This window comes from Dreissena polymorpha, chromosome 13 (genome assembly GCF_020536995.1).
Source record: "Dreissena polymorpha isolate Duluth1 chromosome 13, UMN_Dpol_1.0, whole genome shotgun sequence".
Classification (NCBI taxonomy): Eukaryota; Metazoa; Mollusca; class Bivalvia; order Myida; family Dreissenidae; genus Dreissena; species Dreissena polymorpha.
In genome coordinates this window covers 33493549-33509927 of record NC_068367.1, presented here as the reverse complement: position 1 = coordinate 33509927, position 16379 = coordinate 33493549, and the positions used below count along the sequence as shown (strand labels likewise).

The 16379-nt window shown below is 34.8% G+C and overlaps 1 protein-coding gene across 1 annotated transcript; it reads left to right on the top strand.

The window, feature by feature from the left end:
* The first annotated feature begins 637 nt into the window (after window positions 1-637).
* LOC127856109 (uncharacterized) lies at window positions 638-3018 on the top strand. Its single transcript, XM_052392098.1, has 3 exons — window positions 638-1090; window positions 1500-2479; window positions 2680-3018. Exons 1-3 carry the CDS (start codon window positions 762-764, stop codon window positions 3000-3002), a joined length of 1632 nt encoding a protein of 543 aa, XP_052248058.1. The 5' UTR covers window positions 638-761; the 3' UTR covers window positions 3003-3018.
* Window positions 3019-16379: the final 13361 nt, after the last annotated feature.

Genomic DNA, 16379 nt, shown 5'->3' with positions numbered 1-16379 from the left:
CTTAAGTTTGTTGTCAAATATAAACCATTATCAGTGCCAAACCAATTTGTTGTCACAAACTAACTAAACTTGTGTACAAATTCCCTTTAAAATTCTGACTTGGCCCAGATTATAGTCAAACTGTTAGTGATAAGAACACATGAAGGCGGCAATGTTTAGAGGTCTCCTTTAAAATTACGTCGTCTTGGCAATACATGTGACGTCTAGTGTACTCGCAGATTAAATTTCGATTGAAAGTGTAAGCCAGCTAACTTGACAATGCCTTTATTTTTATTTATTTTTACTACGGGAGCGCGACCCCCCGAACTTTCGACAAGTACATGGTTCAAGCAAATAACTAATGATAAAGTGTTCTGAAGTGTTTTAAAGAGGTCGGATATACACTCAACAAAAGTTATAACCGACCGCTTGATATTTTGGGATATTTAAACTCTGCGTTTAAATATCCCAAAATATCAGTGGTCGGTTATAACTTTTGTTGAGTATAGTACATTTTAAGAAATTTTTATTTTTAAAGGGCACTTACGCGATAACGCAGTCGCAAGTTCCTTTTTGATAAGGAATCACATGACAAGATGTTTGACTGAGTGACCTATACTTTCAACAGTAGTTTGCTTTTCGTCTGATTTAATGTTAAACGAGTGCGCATGCGTCAGTGGTGTTGTCCGGCTGAGATAAGTTGTGTCATTTTGAATGCGCATTTAAACAGTAGTTGAATATGGGATTTAATAAGTCTAGGTTTTAATTGGTAAATCAGCAACATGGCTTTTACATGTATTGACATGACAGGATCTGATCATGTTGTAGAATACATGTGTTCTTCTTGCGAAGAAGAAGGTATATCTCAAGAAGCGGCAAGTTTCTGCAAGCTGTGCTCTAAGTTCTATTGTTGCCAATGTGTACTAATCCATGGAAAATTGTTCAAAAAGCATGAAACGTTTGGACGGGAAGAACTTAACCAATGGCCTGTTTCGAAAGTAACCCATGACGTTTTAGAAAATTGCAGGGAACACAGAAATGAAAACTTGAAATTTTATTGCGAGAACCACTGTGTGATGTGTTGTAATTCGTGCGTCGTGTTTAATCATAGGTAAGTAAACATTCCAATGAGGGTTGCTTCATTTTTATAAAACAGGAGGAGAAATTTTTTCCAAGTATATACGTACAATTCACATGAAATTTAAAAAGTGCGGAGCTCGATGTAAAGCTTTATAAGTTAAATATTTTTCGTACGAATACGTCAGTTTTGCTGCTTGATTATTTTCATTAACAAAACGCATATTGGCGTATACGGCATAGGAATTATGATTGTTAACCATAAACGTTTATTTAAAAAAAAAGGTTTGATATTTAAATGCCAACAATATAAAAGAATACATATTAATGATAATCTATCGATTACATGCATTCTGACAAAAGAGAAGGAAAATTATAATATTGTTTGTAAATATTATTTAGTATTATATATAAGTACATGTATTATTTAATCGTCCATCCAGGCAATGCGCTTGTGTGGTGCCTATCAATGAATCACATGAAGAAGAAATAACCGACGATTTGCAACAACTTCAAGAAAGGTTTGACACTATTCTTGAAAAACTGAATCAGTTGCAGAGCAATCAAGAAAGCACTATCCTAGTTTTGCTTGAATCATACAATGAAAGTTTGCAAGAAATTAAAAAAACGAGACACACAATTAATTCCATTTTAAATAAACTTGAAAAGGAGACAGTAGAAAAACTGGACGGTATACTGAACATTTTAAGTACACCTCTCAGAAATGACGTTAAAAACGCCAAAAGACTCAGTTCAAACCTGAGAGACCTCGGAAAAGCAATTCAAGAAATGATGACAAAGGGGAAAGAACTTTCATTCACAGCTTTTAAGAATTGTATGGTCAGCAAACTTGCATGTGAAAAGTATATATACGATCATTCTAGGATAAAGAAAATTAAAATTTCTTTTAAAACAAACACATCGATTGAGAGTTACTTATCCCAACGACAGGACCTTGGCATGATTCTTCATAGTAATCAAGTTAAAGAAAACCAAGAAATATGTTTTGTAGGCGAGTCTATGTACCATGTGAGAAAAAACAATGATAAAAAGACTGAAATCCGAGGAATGTGTTTCCATGATGGATTAGTATTCATGACTGATTATAACAACAAGAATGTAAAGATATTAGACAATGACTACTCTGTGCTGAGTCAAATTAATCTGGATTTTCATCCATTTGGTATATGCTATTTTTCGCCTACTGGTCGAATAGCCGTATCTGGGAAAGGCCAAATTCAGTGTATGTATACACTTAAAGGAAGAGATCTAACAACCTTTAACAAACTCAGCTTTCAATTTTCACATGATTGTTGTGGAATGGCGATAAGCAACGACGACATGTACATCACATCTGGGTCAGCATTGTACCACTACACTCGGGATGGAAAACCAGTGAAGAACTTGTATGAAGATTCGGGAGGTCAGATTATTTGCGTCTTATATATACCTTAATATAATTGCTTGACACGTATGACGTTTTTAAATATGTTATGTAGGTGAAATTAATAACTACTAATACGAAACTATTTTAATTTATAACGCTCGCAGGAATCAATACCTCATGCATTCATAAATTTATAAAACAAAATATGTAAACATTTATTCTTATCTTTCTTACAGTTTACAATTGCGCAGTTAACCAAAGTGGCGACAAGATATTTGTAACGAACTCTTGGAACAAGCTACTCACGCTGTCCAGGGACGGTACTATATTATCCATCTTCACGGATCGACTCTTACAAAGGCCGACCGCAGTACATGTAACAGAAAACGGACAAGTGCTGGTATGTGGGGAAAACAATATCATACAGGTGGACAGTGAAGGGAAGAAAAAGATTACTGCTCTAGCAATACCAAATTTGGACAATCCATTGTCAATGTGCAGCTTAGGGAAGTCCGTCATTGTTGGATCGAGTAACATTCTTGTACTAAAAATAGAGTAATGTCAGTGTATGCTAGTGACACGGTGAATATGATTTTGTGCATATCACCTTTCCAAAATACAAATTAACTAAGCGATTATGTAAGTAAAGTGTAAATTTTCAGACAAATCATACTTCGATATAATGAAGAAAAAAATGTACTATATTATAATTATGCCTTTAAGTTTCTCGGATAACACTTTCCTGGTAAATCGTCGCTGGTGGTACGGTCATGAATTTTGAAATTGCACGCTCATAATAACCAGACATGAATCGGATTGCAAATATGTATTTCTTTTGTATGGTGCGTTGTTTTTTTCTTTTTACTAAACTTCGTTTATAACATTCATGTGAATAATGTTTTCACTTTGCTGTTCTTCCATTCATTTACGATTGCAAATTACATTATTGTGTTTGTTTGTTTTGTTAATTTTTTACATTTTTCATTAACGTTCTATGTATAATTCAAGAAAATGTGTGTCAATAAAGTTATTCATGATGCTTTCCACTTTAAAGACCTTTTGTAAAGTACTGCATGTTTATCGGTGTTTTAAGTACATCAGGTGTTTTTAAGTGCATCACTTTTGTAACTAGATCTGCATCTTAAAACTCGTTTAAGTTGAATTAAATCAATTTGGTATTGACGTTGAGAGACGGAAAAATCTATCAGGCTCGCGCAATGTAGCTGCCAAATTTTTTTATGAATAGGACGATTCCTTTAATCCCCACACCTCGTATACTTTCTACAACACTTAGCAGAAATATTTCGTTTTGTAGGCGATATATAATCCATTGGAACTAAGCACTTTTGTTATTCTCGAAATAGTGTTCAGCTACTTAAACTTTATTTAAGCTCTGGCCTTTCACAATCAATTACTAAATGCATTTCAAGAACAGAAACTTAAAATAAACATCAGAATTACTGCATGTTTGGGTTATAAAAACAACAACATTATGTAGTGCATTATGGGTATATAACACGGAAAAATCTACAGAACGCAAAAGCAACAGAGCAGAAGAAATGCGGATCTTTAAAATGCTGAGAACGATTGCGATTAGTTAGTTTAAACCTATTTATTTTAGCTCGATTGCATAGAAAGTAATTCCTACTTGTTTGAAATGCTCCCGAGTCCAATTCCTGGGCCTAGAACCAGTACTTGGTGTCTATATGGGAGATCGAAAGAACGCTCCCACAGCGGGGATCGAACCCGTGACCTCCCGGTCGCTTAGCGGACACCATATCCATTACACCACGGCGACGATTGCGATTGCTTCTTAATCTTAAGAGTGTACAGTATGTAACGCAAATTAATCACCAATTGTCCGAAACAAAAATAAACCCGATAAAGGCTAAGAAGATAGCGGGTGTTTAGTTAAAATTAAGTTTTTATAAGAATATCTTATCATTATTATGGCCGTTCATCCAATAAAGACTCCAGAAGCATCAGCAAGAAAGAAACCTTACTATTGCAAGAGTGTATTATTTACGGCAATGTTCCAATTGTCAAACTGTGAAAGAGCGCACGTTTCGATAACACGATAAGGTATAACTTTACCGATGGCAATCTCTGGAACTTGATATTTGACATTACTGACTCTGTAAGCAAGGATAATTGCTACTGAATCCACATAACATAAATACAACTGTTGTAAGAGATACTAAATGCAAAATGAAGTTTAGCTGCACTAGCAGGAGAATGACCTTACTTAAGCACGTGGCCTTTCAATATGATTGTTAAGCTTATTGGTTAACATCGATCGCACCAAAGCCTTGGGCTTAAAGAGATACGCTAATGTCCGTTTCCTGTACAGGAACAATACTTTGTGTCTTTGAATATATCTCGAGAAGGCTCTACGGTTGCAAGGCTAACACAGCATTTCCACTGCACCTTTAAAAGTAATGCAACGAATTGCCAAACAGTGTGACAAAGCACACAAGAAAGAGCTTAAGGTATTAGAACTCGTACACGAAAATTCGATTTCCTGTTTTTTCTTCGCATATTTCAGATTGCAATTGTATTATGTATGATGTTTCAATATTGGAATAACAATATATTTTGATATAAGATTATTATGTTCTACTTGTTATAAAAAATGTAGCTGTTCGAAAACATTGTGACTTCTGCTATAATTGTTCCGATTCAGTGGAAGCACCTTCTCACAGCCTATAGCAACATAGTATACAATGTCCACCACTTGTATACAGTTTTTTTGCACCAGTCATGACAAACACACAAGTTACAGTAGGTGTTTGGGTCTGAGAAGTTACTTAGTCGATCATCTTGCTACTCGTTTCAGTTTAACATGCCATCTTAACATAAGTCAATCTCAATTTCTTTTTAAAGGAATTTCTTGCTTCATTATTTAGGCTACAATATTGCTTAAAAACACATTTTGCAAAATCAAATTTTTCAGAAATAAATATTACTTTTAATTTGATACTTTTTCAATAAATGTGCCTATTTTATGCCCCGTTAGGTTGCTATATAGCAGTCACACTGTATGTCTGTCTGACAGTCTTTACGTTCGTCTGTCCCTCCGTCCGCCATTCCGTTTTCGGAGTTTTCATCCTTAACGCTTTCAGATATTTACCTGTTTTTGGACGAATATTTGGGAATTGACTCTGTCAACTTATTTCTAGAATAACAGTTTTTTCCTAAACGCTACACCCTGATTTTTTGTGTTTGCGGATGGTTTTAATTTCGTTTCGGTTGATTTTGTTAACGAAGGACTTAAGCATGTTTTTAACATAACACTTTTCGGAATATTTTACCGAATCGCTTTCAGACACTGACCTTACTTTTGGAGTGTGCGTCTACCTACATGACGTACAGATCAAGTTATAGTGTCGTTCCGATCATTCGGGCCTTCGACTTTCTCTAAAAATAACACTTGTCCAGATATTTAAAAAAACGCTTTTAAATGCTTATCTGCGTTTGTGAGTCTTTCTTCATGACTTACAAATCAAGGCTGAGTTTTGTTCTTGTCGATTGATATTTGACGAAAAAAACGAGTCTTAAAATGTTCTAAAAATAAAAGATTCCCTGTATTGTTTACCTATACACTTTGAAATAATTTTGACCCGATTGAGTAACTATATATCACATTTAAAATTGTGTACGTGTTACCGATTTCAACAAAATCGCAGACAAAATCTGAACTTGGCCAAACATTTTGGCTTCAAAGTCGAGTAGGGGGCATTTCTTTTCACAAACACAGCTCTTGTTTGACGCTGTGATAAAAAGATGTAAAATAGGCAAGTCACCAAAAACACGTCCCTCAAATAATAAATAGGTTGACATCGGTGGAGTTTTGAGATAAAAGAGGACTGTTTTGAGTGTACAACATGTATTGAAAGAAATGCAACAGGTTTTAATTTAAATTCCTAGATACGACAATGGGACAAAGAGTTTAAGATTTATGCAAGGTAGTTATTAGAAAATATATAATTTTGATCATGAAATTATAATGCCAGTTAAAATATTTATAGCCCTATACCAACTATGCTGAATCATCCTTGATATACTTTGTACAATTTATGAGTAGACTATGTCTAGTATTAACTAAGTAATATTGTTCCGAATACACTGCCAATAAATAAATTATTTCTTTCGTTTCAATCCTTTTCTGATATCGATTGTATTGTGTATTTTGACATTTTGTACTTGCCAAACGAAATAAATATGTTTAAGCTAAGAGTAGACAATGAACATATTTGAATACCAAAACATGTGGTTATTTGATATGTACCGTTTGACATAAATACATTCACTGGGAAGGGATATTCGATATAGCTATTTACATTTTTTAGTTGTTTAAAGATTTCAAATATTTAAATTGAACCAGACAATAGGTAAAGGTTGTTTACTTCCACTTAACTTGAGCAGACAATGTTTTCAACAAAAGGATCAAGGCAGTTAAACTAATTATGTACTTATAGCATTGTTACACATAGCATACTAAAAAGGAGCATGCTAATAATAATAAAGCTATGATTGCGCTCTCCCTATTTATATACAGGTATTGATTTCTGTAACATGTTTAACATTGAGATATGTTAAATGGCGTCCCAGTGGTCGATTCGCGCCATACAGGGTGTTTTAAATTGAATATTATGATGTCAAGTAGTAGCATTACTGTGTCATTACAATTGACTTGTGTTGTGTTGTGTTTGATTGATGTTGCGACGCTGATCAGGATTTTGTTGGGTCAAAATGACGCAAGGCGAAAATTTGCTCCTCTCAAATACAAATCATGTTTAATTTGTTTGCGTTAAAATGCAGAAATCTGCCTCAGTGGAATGTCCTCATATATGTATTATAATGTGCTTTAGAAAGAGTAGAAATTAAATGATCAAAAGCATACATAGTTTAGAAGCCAGTAATTGCAAACTGTCTTTGTCCCATAGCTTTGTTTATACACCGGTCTATACTAAAAATAAAAATTTGATGTACATTATATTTATAATATACGTCGCATACTCCACCTTCAGTGTATCCTCCCGTTAACGTGGACATGCGCAAGAAAATTCCTTCCTTATTCAATATAAAGTTGCATGCTTTTGTTTGCCGCTTATCGTCATGTTAGACGTAGCAATGTCTGGCTATACATAAAGAATGGGTATGGCTAAAAATTAAAAGTTATGCTACTTTAGGTTACACGATAAAACGATAAATATCGTTAAACAAACCTACACCTCCCACTAATTTTGTTCTGAATAACTATATTTATTAAATAAATATCAAATATTAAAAAACGGATATTTTGATTACGAGGACCAAACAAATACAAAACGGATAGAAATTCAAACATAACAGTGTAAACGGCCACCGGAAAAACTTTGCGAAACCGAAATTTCGCAAACTTAAGTACCCTTTTTCTTAAAGATTTGCTTCTTTGAGACATAGTATGCGATAAAAGTCTTATCGTTGATTAATAATTGGTTATTTTCACTCAAAAAACGCGTTTTCTTCACTATGAAATTTATAAGCAAAGTTGGGGTTCCCATGGGATTTTTGCATTTTCCCATGGGATTTTCGATTTTCCCATGGGATTTTTTCTCCCATGGGATTTTTTTTCTCCCATAATTTGCAAATGGGAGAAAAATCCCATGGGATTTTGAACATTTTAAAAAACGTGTTTTATTTGCGTTTGCAAGTATTTTAACGTTATTTAAGGACTGTATATTGGTTTTATGCCAATTATATATAAAAATATTTAGTAATAAAAAAATCCCATTTTAAAATGGGAGAAAAAAATCCCATGGGATTTTTTTCTTATTTTGAGAGATTTATTCATGAAACTTTCAGAAACATCATATTTTATGAAATGATGAACAACTACGATATTTTAATGCGTTTAGTCGTGTTTAAAAAAAAACAAAAAATCCCATGGGATTTTTTCTCCCATGGGATTTTTTCTCCCATGGGATTTTTTTTCCAATGGGATTTTTCAGTTTCGTAAGCCGAATAAGTTTCTTAATGCGAAAAACAACAATAAAGGAAATAATAATTATAATTTTGAATAATAAATTGAATAATATAAATAACATGAATATTTTTAAAATGAGTTACAATTAAAGGTTTATGCTAGTAGAACTTATCATTTCTTGTTCGAGCAGATGGTTGAGTCCAATTGGTGAGTATGCCAGCTTAGAACCAGTATAAATGCATCGCAGACAGACAACGCTGTCATACTGTACACACCGCTGAGTAACAATCTTTATTGCATTTCATTTTGCAACAGAAAATGAACTCCGTAGTATAATTGATCTTATATATGCCCTCTGCTTTTGAAAGCGTGCAACACATTAACATAACAATAAGTCCATGCCAAAAACTATGTGCAAATTCCATTCAAAGCTATATACACATTATAAAGGTCAGATGACCCGCGTCATGCGAAAATGGGTCTTATGTCATATGCGGCCGAAGTTGGTCCATCCTAGCTTGTCCAACCGCGCAGTCTGGTCAGGTACTACGCTGACTGATATATAAAGTCAAGCCATGATTCGTGGTCTCATATCCTAACTCGGTAGCTCCTGTGCGAAACTTTCACCGGAAACGACGGCACCGAGACGGGCGCTCGAACTTTGCGGATGCGCGTTATATGTTATATATAATAGCGCGATGTGTTTTTTCTTGCCTCAAATTAGTAAGCCCAATCAGCGTTTTATTGTGTTCTTTGCTTCTACTATTAACAAGAACTTCAACTGATACGAACATGAATTTTATTTTAATATGTTTATTTAATGCTCGGAAAACTCATTGTATATTTAGACTACTACTTATAAAACAAAGTCGGGTTTTCAACATCTGTTTTCGGCATAAAAATTGTTATTCCAAACCAGATTGTACGCACTTTACTGTACAAAATACCGTTAGGGCCACCGTGGTTACTCATTAAAATCCAGAGGGCGAGAATGCGAGAACGCGAAAGTACGATGACGACAGTGCGACAATACGATGGCGACAATGCGTTCGTACGATTGCGAAAACGCGCTAGTACGATGACGACAATGCGACAGTGCGACAATACAATGGCGGCAGTGCGATAGTACGGGGGCGACAATGCGATAGTCATATCGTACTGTCGCCGTGGTATCATCGCAATGTCGCCATCGTTCTATCGCATTGTCGCCATCGTATTGTCGCACTGTCGCCATCGCATTTTCGAATTGCCGCCATCATACTATCGCGTTATCGCATTGGCACCATCGTACTATCGCACTGTCGGCTATCGCCATCGTATTGTCGCACTGTCGTCATCGTATTTTCGCACTGTCGTCATCGTATTATCGCACTATAGAACTGTAGTATTGTCGCCATCGTACTATCTCACTGTCGCCATCGTATTGTCGCACTGTCGTCATCGCACTGTCTGATTGTCGTCATCGTATTATCGCGTTCTCGCATTGTCGCCATCGTACTATCGCATTGTCGCCATCGTATTGTCACCCTGTCATCATCGTATTGTCACATTGTCGCCATCGTACTATCGCGTTCTCGCGTTCTCGCCCTCTGGATTGTAATGTGTAACCACGATGGCACTAACGGTATTCCGTAATACTGCTAAAGCACAGTATGATTAGGTCACTCCCAATGCTCAAATCTCTATGTCTATTTTAGTAACAACACATGTCTATGGAAGGATATTTAGGTAAAAGTTACATCATTCGTGGTGAATATTTACATTATGACCGATGCTTTTTCTAATTTGCTTTATGACAATTCCAACATGCTTGTTGTCTATTCGTTTATACTTGATGATTGCTGCAACATTACATCATTCATGAATAATATTTACATTATGCGTGATGTTTATTCTAACATGCTTCATGACAGTTCCAACATGCTTGTTCTCTATCGGTTATACTTGATGATTGTTTCAACATGCTTGGTGACTATCCAATGTTTGTGTGTTCATTATTCCTGAAACCAGTCATAATCGGTTTTGCCACTAAGCGTCATTAACAACGGCAGTTAGCAATAGGCAGTAAGCAGAATGCAAGTTACTAAATTATGACATCAGGTGGCGCGCGTTTATTTTCCGTATGTTGAATAAATTACTTTTCGGAAAAAAAAGCGAAAACATCCGAATCATTTTGACTAGTAAACTGAATAAGCTGAATTAGTTCCCTTCGTTATATAATCTCCATTAAACTAAATACGTTCATTATTGCCATGAAGACCAGTAAGTTTACACAATGAATTGACTGCCGTGAATGTTTTTGATATTTGTAAGATGCAATTGGCACTCAAGAAATTATACATGTATTTTATTCAGAACATAACGGGGCTGATGTGTTGGAATTGTGGCCCTTCCCTAGTCCAAATAATTACAGTAGACGTAATCTACCGATGTGCATTGCATATCGACCTCATATTTATAAAGTAGCCCAAACCCCCATTGCCACAGACCTGTGCGTGAAACTTTCAGATTTCTCTAGTCTGTTTACCATGCTATAATTACAATTTCTATAAACACATATTTATCATTTTATGACTATATAATGTCTGTGGTATACAGAGAAACCTGAAAGTTACAAGTACTCGTGTCTAGTACTGTACAACTATTGTACTCCTCGTTGAGAAAACAACTACTTCATCTACATGTATTAAAATATCATAAAACATAATTTTCAATCAAGTTGGAAAAAATCAATAAATAAATGTCATATAAACAGGTTTGTCATGAACGTTGACGTCGCTCTTGGTTACCAGAAAAATTCCCACGCACGGATTTCAACCGTCATTGTTTACAATCAATTAAGTGCATAAGTACTTGAATTTGTATAGTGTTTTTTAAAAGTGTCCAGCTACAGGTGGTTAGCGTGTGGCTATAATACTAGTTAGTGAAAACATATTTTGGAATGATAAGTAATCATATTATAACGAAAAATCAACTTTTCTTAAAAAAAATAAGTTAAATATATATTCAACAAGGTATCCAACTCGAAATCATCCGAAAACGGGATGCATCGTTTTAAACAGCCATTACTTCATCAATTTTGCAGCGATTTTCACGATCTTGGTCTTATTCAACGCAGAAATAAATTTCCTTTCTGGAAATGTATATGTCTTGCAATATTTTTACAAATACTGGGTCAACTTTTAAAAAATAACACGATACACAACTCGCGTGACCCAGCTGTGATCGATCAGACAGTATTCATGACTGAAATCTTCACGGGGAAATGGGCATTTTCCCTGCAAAGTTCACGAACCTCGATACCATAATTCAATAAAACGTATGAAAAAAAAAACATTCTTACCGTGCTTGCCGTAGAATTATGCATCAAAACTAACTGTCCAGCGCATTTTCAAACCTTTGTTTACATACATTTCAACCAACTGACATTTTAAACACAAGGGTGATTTCATTGCTCCAATGCGGAGTTGTGTCTTTACAACTGGAGATTTCATTCATAAATACGGTCTGATCGATAACAACTGGGTCAAGCGAATTATGTATAGCTTTATTTCTTAAAATTTGACCCAGCATGTGTAGAAATATAACAATATATATACATTTCCTGAAAGGAAATTCATTTCTGCGTTGAATAAGACCGGGTCATGAAAATCGCTGCAAAATTAATTTAGTAATGGCTGCTCAAAACGATGCACCCCGTTTTCGGATGATTTCGAGTTGGATACCTTGTTATATATAAAACGGTAGTGATTTTTTTTATATAGAAAATTTGATTTTTCGTTTTAATATGATTATTTATCATTCAAAAAGATGTTTTCACTAATTATTATCATAGCCACACGCTAACCACCTGTGTGTCCAGCACGTGTGCCGGGAGAACAGGGCTTAATGTATTTTTTGTTAAGCTCTATAATATTTATATCCAATCTGTATGAAAAAATGTCGGTGAACATTATTCCGGTGTTAATTTTTGAAAATATTGAGGCATTCGTTAATTATGGATCTAAAACGGAACATTAATCCGCAAAAAAAACACCGGGCATATTGCATATTAGATCGGACACATGAAATTATTTCGAAAGAAAGCAATAAGAGTTTCAATTCTACAAGAGTAAGTCTCGCTGTGCACGATTACGCTCTTACTGCTCGTATATATTTGACTCTTGGCAAATACCTAGTGTTTTATTTTGCTTAATCTAAATTGTGTCATGCATCTATATGTACTTAAAGCAGCATGACCAACAGCTCTTTCATATGTGAAAGAGATTGACACGAAATACCTACCCATCTATAATAAAGTTTATATGTGCACTTCAATATTATAGTTTTAAAGCATTTTATGTGGTGCAATATAAAAGTACTCTAGTAAATTTGAAATTATGTAATCGATTTCCTCTCAACATACATGCAAAGTTCCAGATAACTTTTTCAGCAAAATCTTGGTTTACACTCTATAATAATCCAGCCTTAAAGTCTATTATTAATTCTTTTTTTTCATGTAAATATAATTTTTGGCACATCCGCATTTAGGTTTATAGTCTAAGAAGAGCTAATGACAATTGCCGGTTTACAGCAGACTTTTTGCGATAAAAGGACCAGATAATGGAAAACGTTCGGCTTTTCGACTGTTGTAAAGATGGTCTGTTATTCATAATAACGTTAAAGTGCTGTTGATTTCATAATTGTAATGAGGGCCTAGACGAGTGGGAACTCATTGATAAAATGTTTACATTATATGCATTGATATTGAGTTTTACGCATGATCACACATTTTGAATTCTTATTTTATTTTTCCAATGTGTAACCGTACGCACAGAATTTAAGTCTACTTTATTACTAAATTTAATTCAATTTTTTACGACTTTAAGCGTCTTATCTGGAGCTCTGCATACATGCATTAGTAGCATATATTGAAATATATCCATAGACTTTCTTTGGTTATTGAAGGTAAATTACTGTACAAAAATTATGGTTAGTCATTAACCAAAAAAAAGTTAAGTCTACAAACACGCGGTTAATTTCGGTTCAGTAGCAAATATCTTACAAAGGTGCGCAACTTCTCCTATAACATAAAATTTCCGTTATACGCCGTAAATTTCCGTAGTCCTCCGTAGCATTTCGGAATGACTGTCAATTGACATCATTGTATCATGCATGATAGTATGTTGCTTTGTGCTTGGGTGAAACTCACATCTTACCATCGCGTTAATTTATTAAACGCATTAATATTTGATTTCATTATGCACTGCGCCTATTGCACAAGTCTCTCTGCACAAACCAACATACACATATGCAGCATGCAATTAACGAACAAGAATGTTGCATCTGTACACATGCATGATACCATTAAGCAGAATGTAAATAGACATTGGACATCAGGCAAGATGTAAGTGTCATCAAGCATGAAAAGGTGTCTACATATTAATTGAAAGTACCATCAAGAATCATGACACAGTCACAAAGAAGGATGTAATTTTTACCTAAATACCCTTCCATATTTGTCGGCACTGTGTGTTTGCTTAATTTCACTGAAGAACGTCTACTGGTAAATCTTACAAAAAAAGTGATAAATAAGACTGAGTAGCAATTTTTTCGGCGTTGCTGTTTAACGTCAAATTTGGCCTTTCAACGAACTTCTTAAAAGCCCATTGAATTTTAATGAAGAAGTTTCCCGCTTGTAGGTCCGAATGAATTAAATCAAATTTTGCAATTGGCAATTTGATAGAAATCCCCATAAAACATTGCACATAGCTTTCTGAAATAAACAGGCCACATTGAACGCATTCACGATATCCAACAGCTCTCTTTGCAAAGACCTATCTAGTGTTTCTTGGCCGTGTAAGATCTATAATTAGAACATCGTCACCTAAACATCTACTTATAGAAGAGCATATTTTGGGGAAACAAATTCAATAAGAGTATAAAACGTCCACGATCAATAATGTGTAGTTTGTTAAAGATATCACGGCAGTAAAAACATAGCACTTTAAAGAGACCACAATCTGGTACATTTGGTCAATTGTTGCGTCCGTGGCGGACAATACATTTTTAAAAAGAAAGCGTACAAAAAAGCAAACACAAAGTTCTTCGTAAGCTTGTTTTAATCTTAAAAACACATAATCGACAGTCATTCCAGTCAAATACAATACTAACAGTCAGCACTCTAGAGATCAAAATTGCGGATATAAATATTTAATTCAGGGATATCAAGTGTATCAAGTTCGAATTCCGGAAAAAATAGCCGGTAGTCTGGGGCATTAGGTCCCTTACAGGGATAAAAGGTAAATCCCCGCCCGAGCCGTAGCTAACTGATTTATTGTAGTCTTTCTAGTTGCAATTTCTGGTGAGTACAATGCGGAATATTACGGATATTTGCAACATGTCGAAGATTTTCGGAAAGTAGCGAAGAGGTTTTCGTCAGTTAATATTCATGTCCGTGCCGGCCGCTAACTTATCAGAATCAATAAAAAAGAACCAGGAAAAATCGGTACCGATCGCAAATTTCCGGAATTCCGATAAAGCTTCAACATAATTTGTTCTCAAATGATCGCGTACTCGAACGAATCTGTGCCTACGCCTCAAACTCCCTTTAAATCTCATCGGACGTACATTGATCTCAAAATCTATCCTTGACGACTCAAATCATATTTCCTGAATAGTTTGGCCTATTGACGTCCCTGTAATTATAACAATGGTCTTTTGGATAAACACCGCTAAGTTGTTGCAATATAATAACCGTTTAAAATAGTTACCGGTTTTCATTTAATAAAATGATTAAGTCATATTCGAGATTTCAGCGATTGCCAATATTTTGCTTTTGTTTCTCATAAGCATATGGTGCTTGGTATCTGCTATTGACTCCTATGTAGATTGCAAATATTACATAACCCTTACAGCGGCCGAGCGCAGATATCTGCATTGGCCGCTAAAAAGAAAAATCTTTGCGCATTAATTTAATTCAAATCTCATTATCATAATCAAAATCATCATCATCGTCGTCGTCGTCACTACTACCACCACCACCATCATCATCATCATCATCATCATCTTCTTCTTCTTCTTCTTCCTCTTCCTCCTCCTCCTCCTCATCATCATTAACAACAACAGCAACACCAACTTAACATCATCATCAAACAACAATAAACATCGGTAGCATACAATGTGCTTCATCAACCATACATAATTATATGCGTTAAAACACCATAATAGAACAGCATGAATGAAGCTGTCTATTACTCTTTTATATTTCCTATACCAATATTTTTTTTCGTTAATTGAAGGACTAGTTGAAATCTTCTATAAAAGCCCTCCCACCCCCCCCCCCCAAAAAAAAAAAATAATAAAAAAATAAAACATAATAATAATAACCCTAGCAAACAACAATAAACATAGGTTAGTTAGTATACACTGTGCTTTAGCAACCATGCATAATGAATGTTTATGACTTCGGACCGTTGTGATCAAATTTAAAAAAGCAAGATGGTATGTATGCGGCACACAACACATAGATAATTATAGTTTTATACCTTAAACGTAGTTCATCAAAATAAAGATAAGTTATTATCTATGTAATACTTAAATTAGGTTTATAACGTATGCATATTTGTCTAAAACTTGTGAAATGTGATTCGTAAGCCGACGACAACATTATCATTCGGACCCTTCTCCCCACCTAACAATCGAGATTAAACACCTGTGGAGATCCCGATCTTATCAATGAATAAACCGGTTCAATGATGTCAAGTCAAATAAAACATACTATTACTATCCAAATAAATATCTATCAAAAAATGTAAATTGATATACCTACTTAACTAAAACTAAACTTAAACGATTAGCAAGAAAAATATATAAAGAAGAAGCAGGCAAAGTAGACAAATTAATTGTAACATATGTTTTCTCAGTCTCCCACTGTTGAACAATATAAATAGTATTTATCGCCACCCCAAAAGGGATTCTTTATCACAC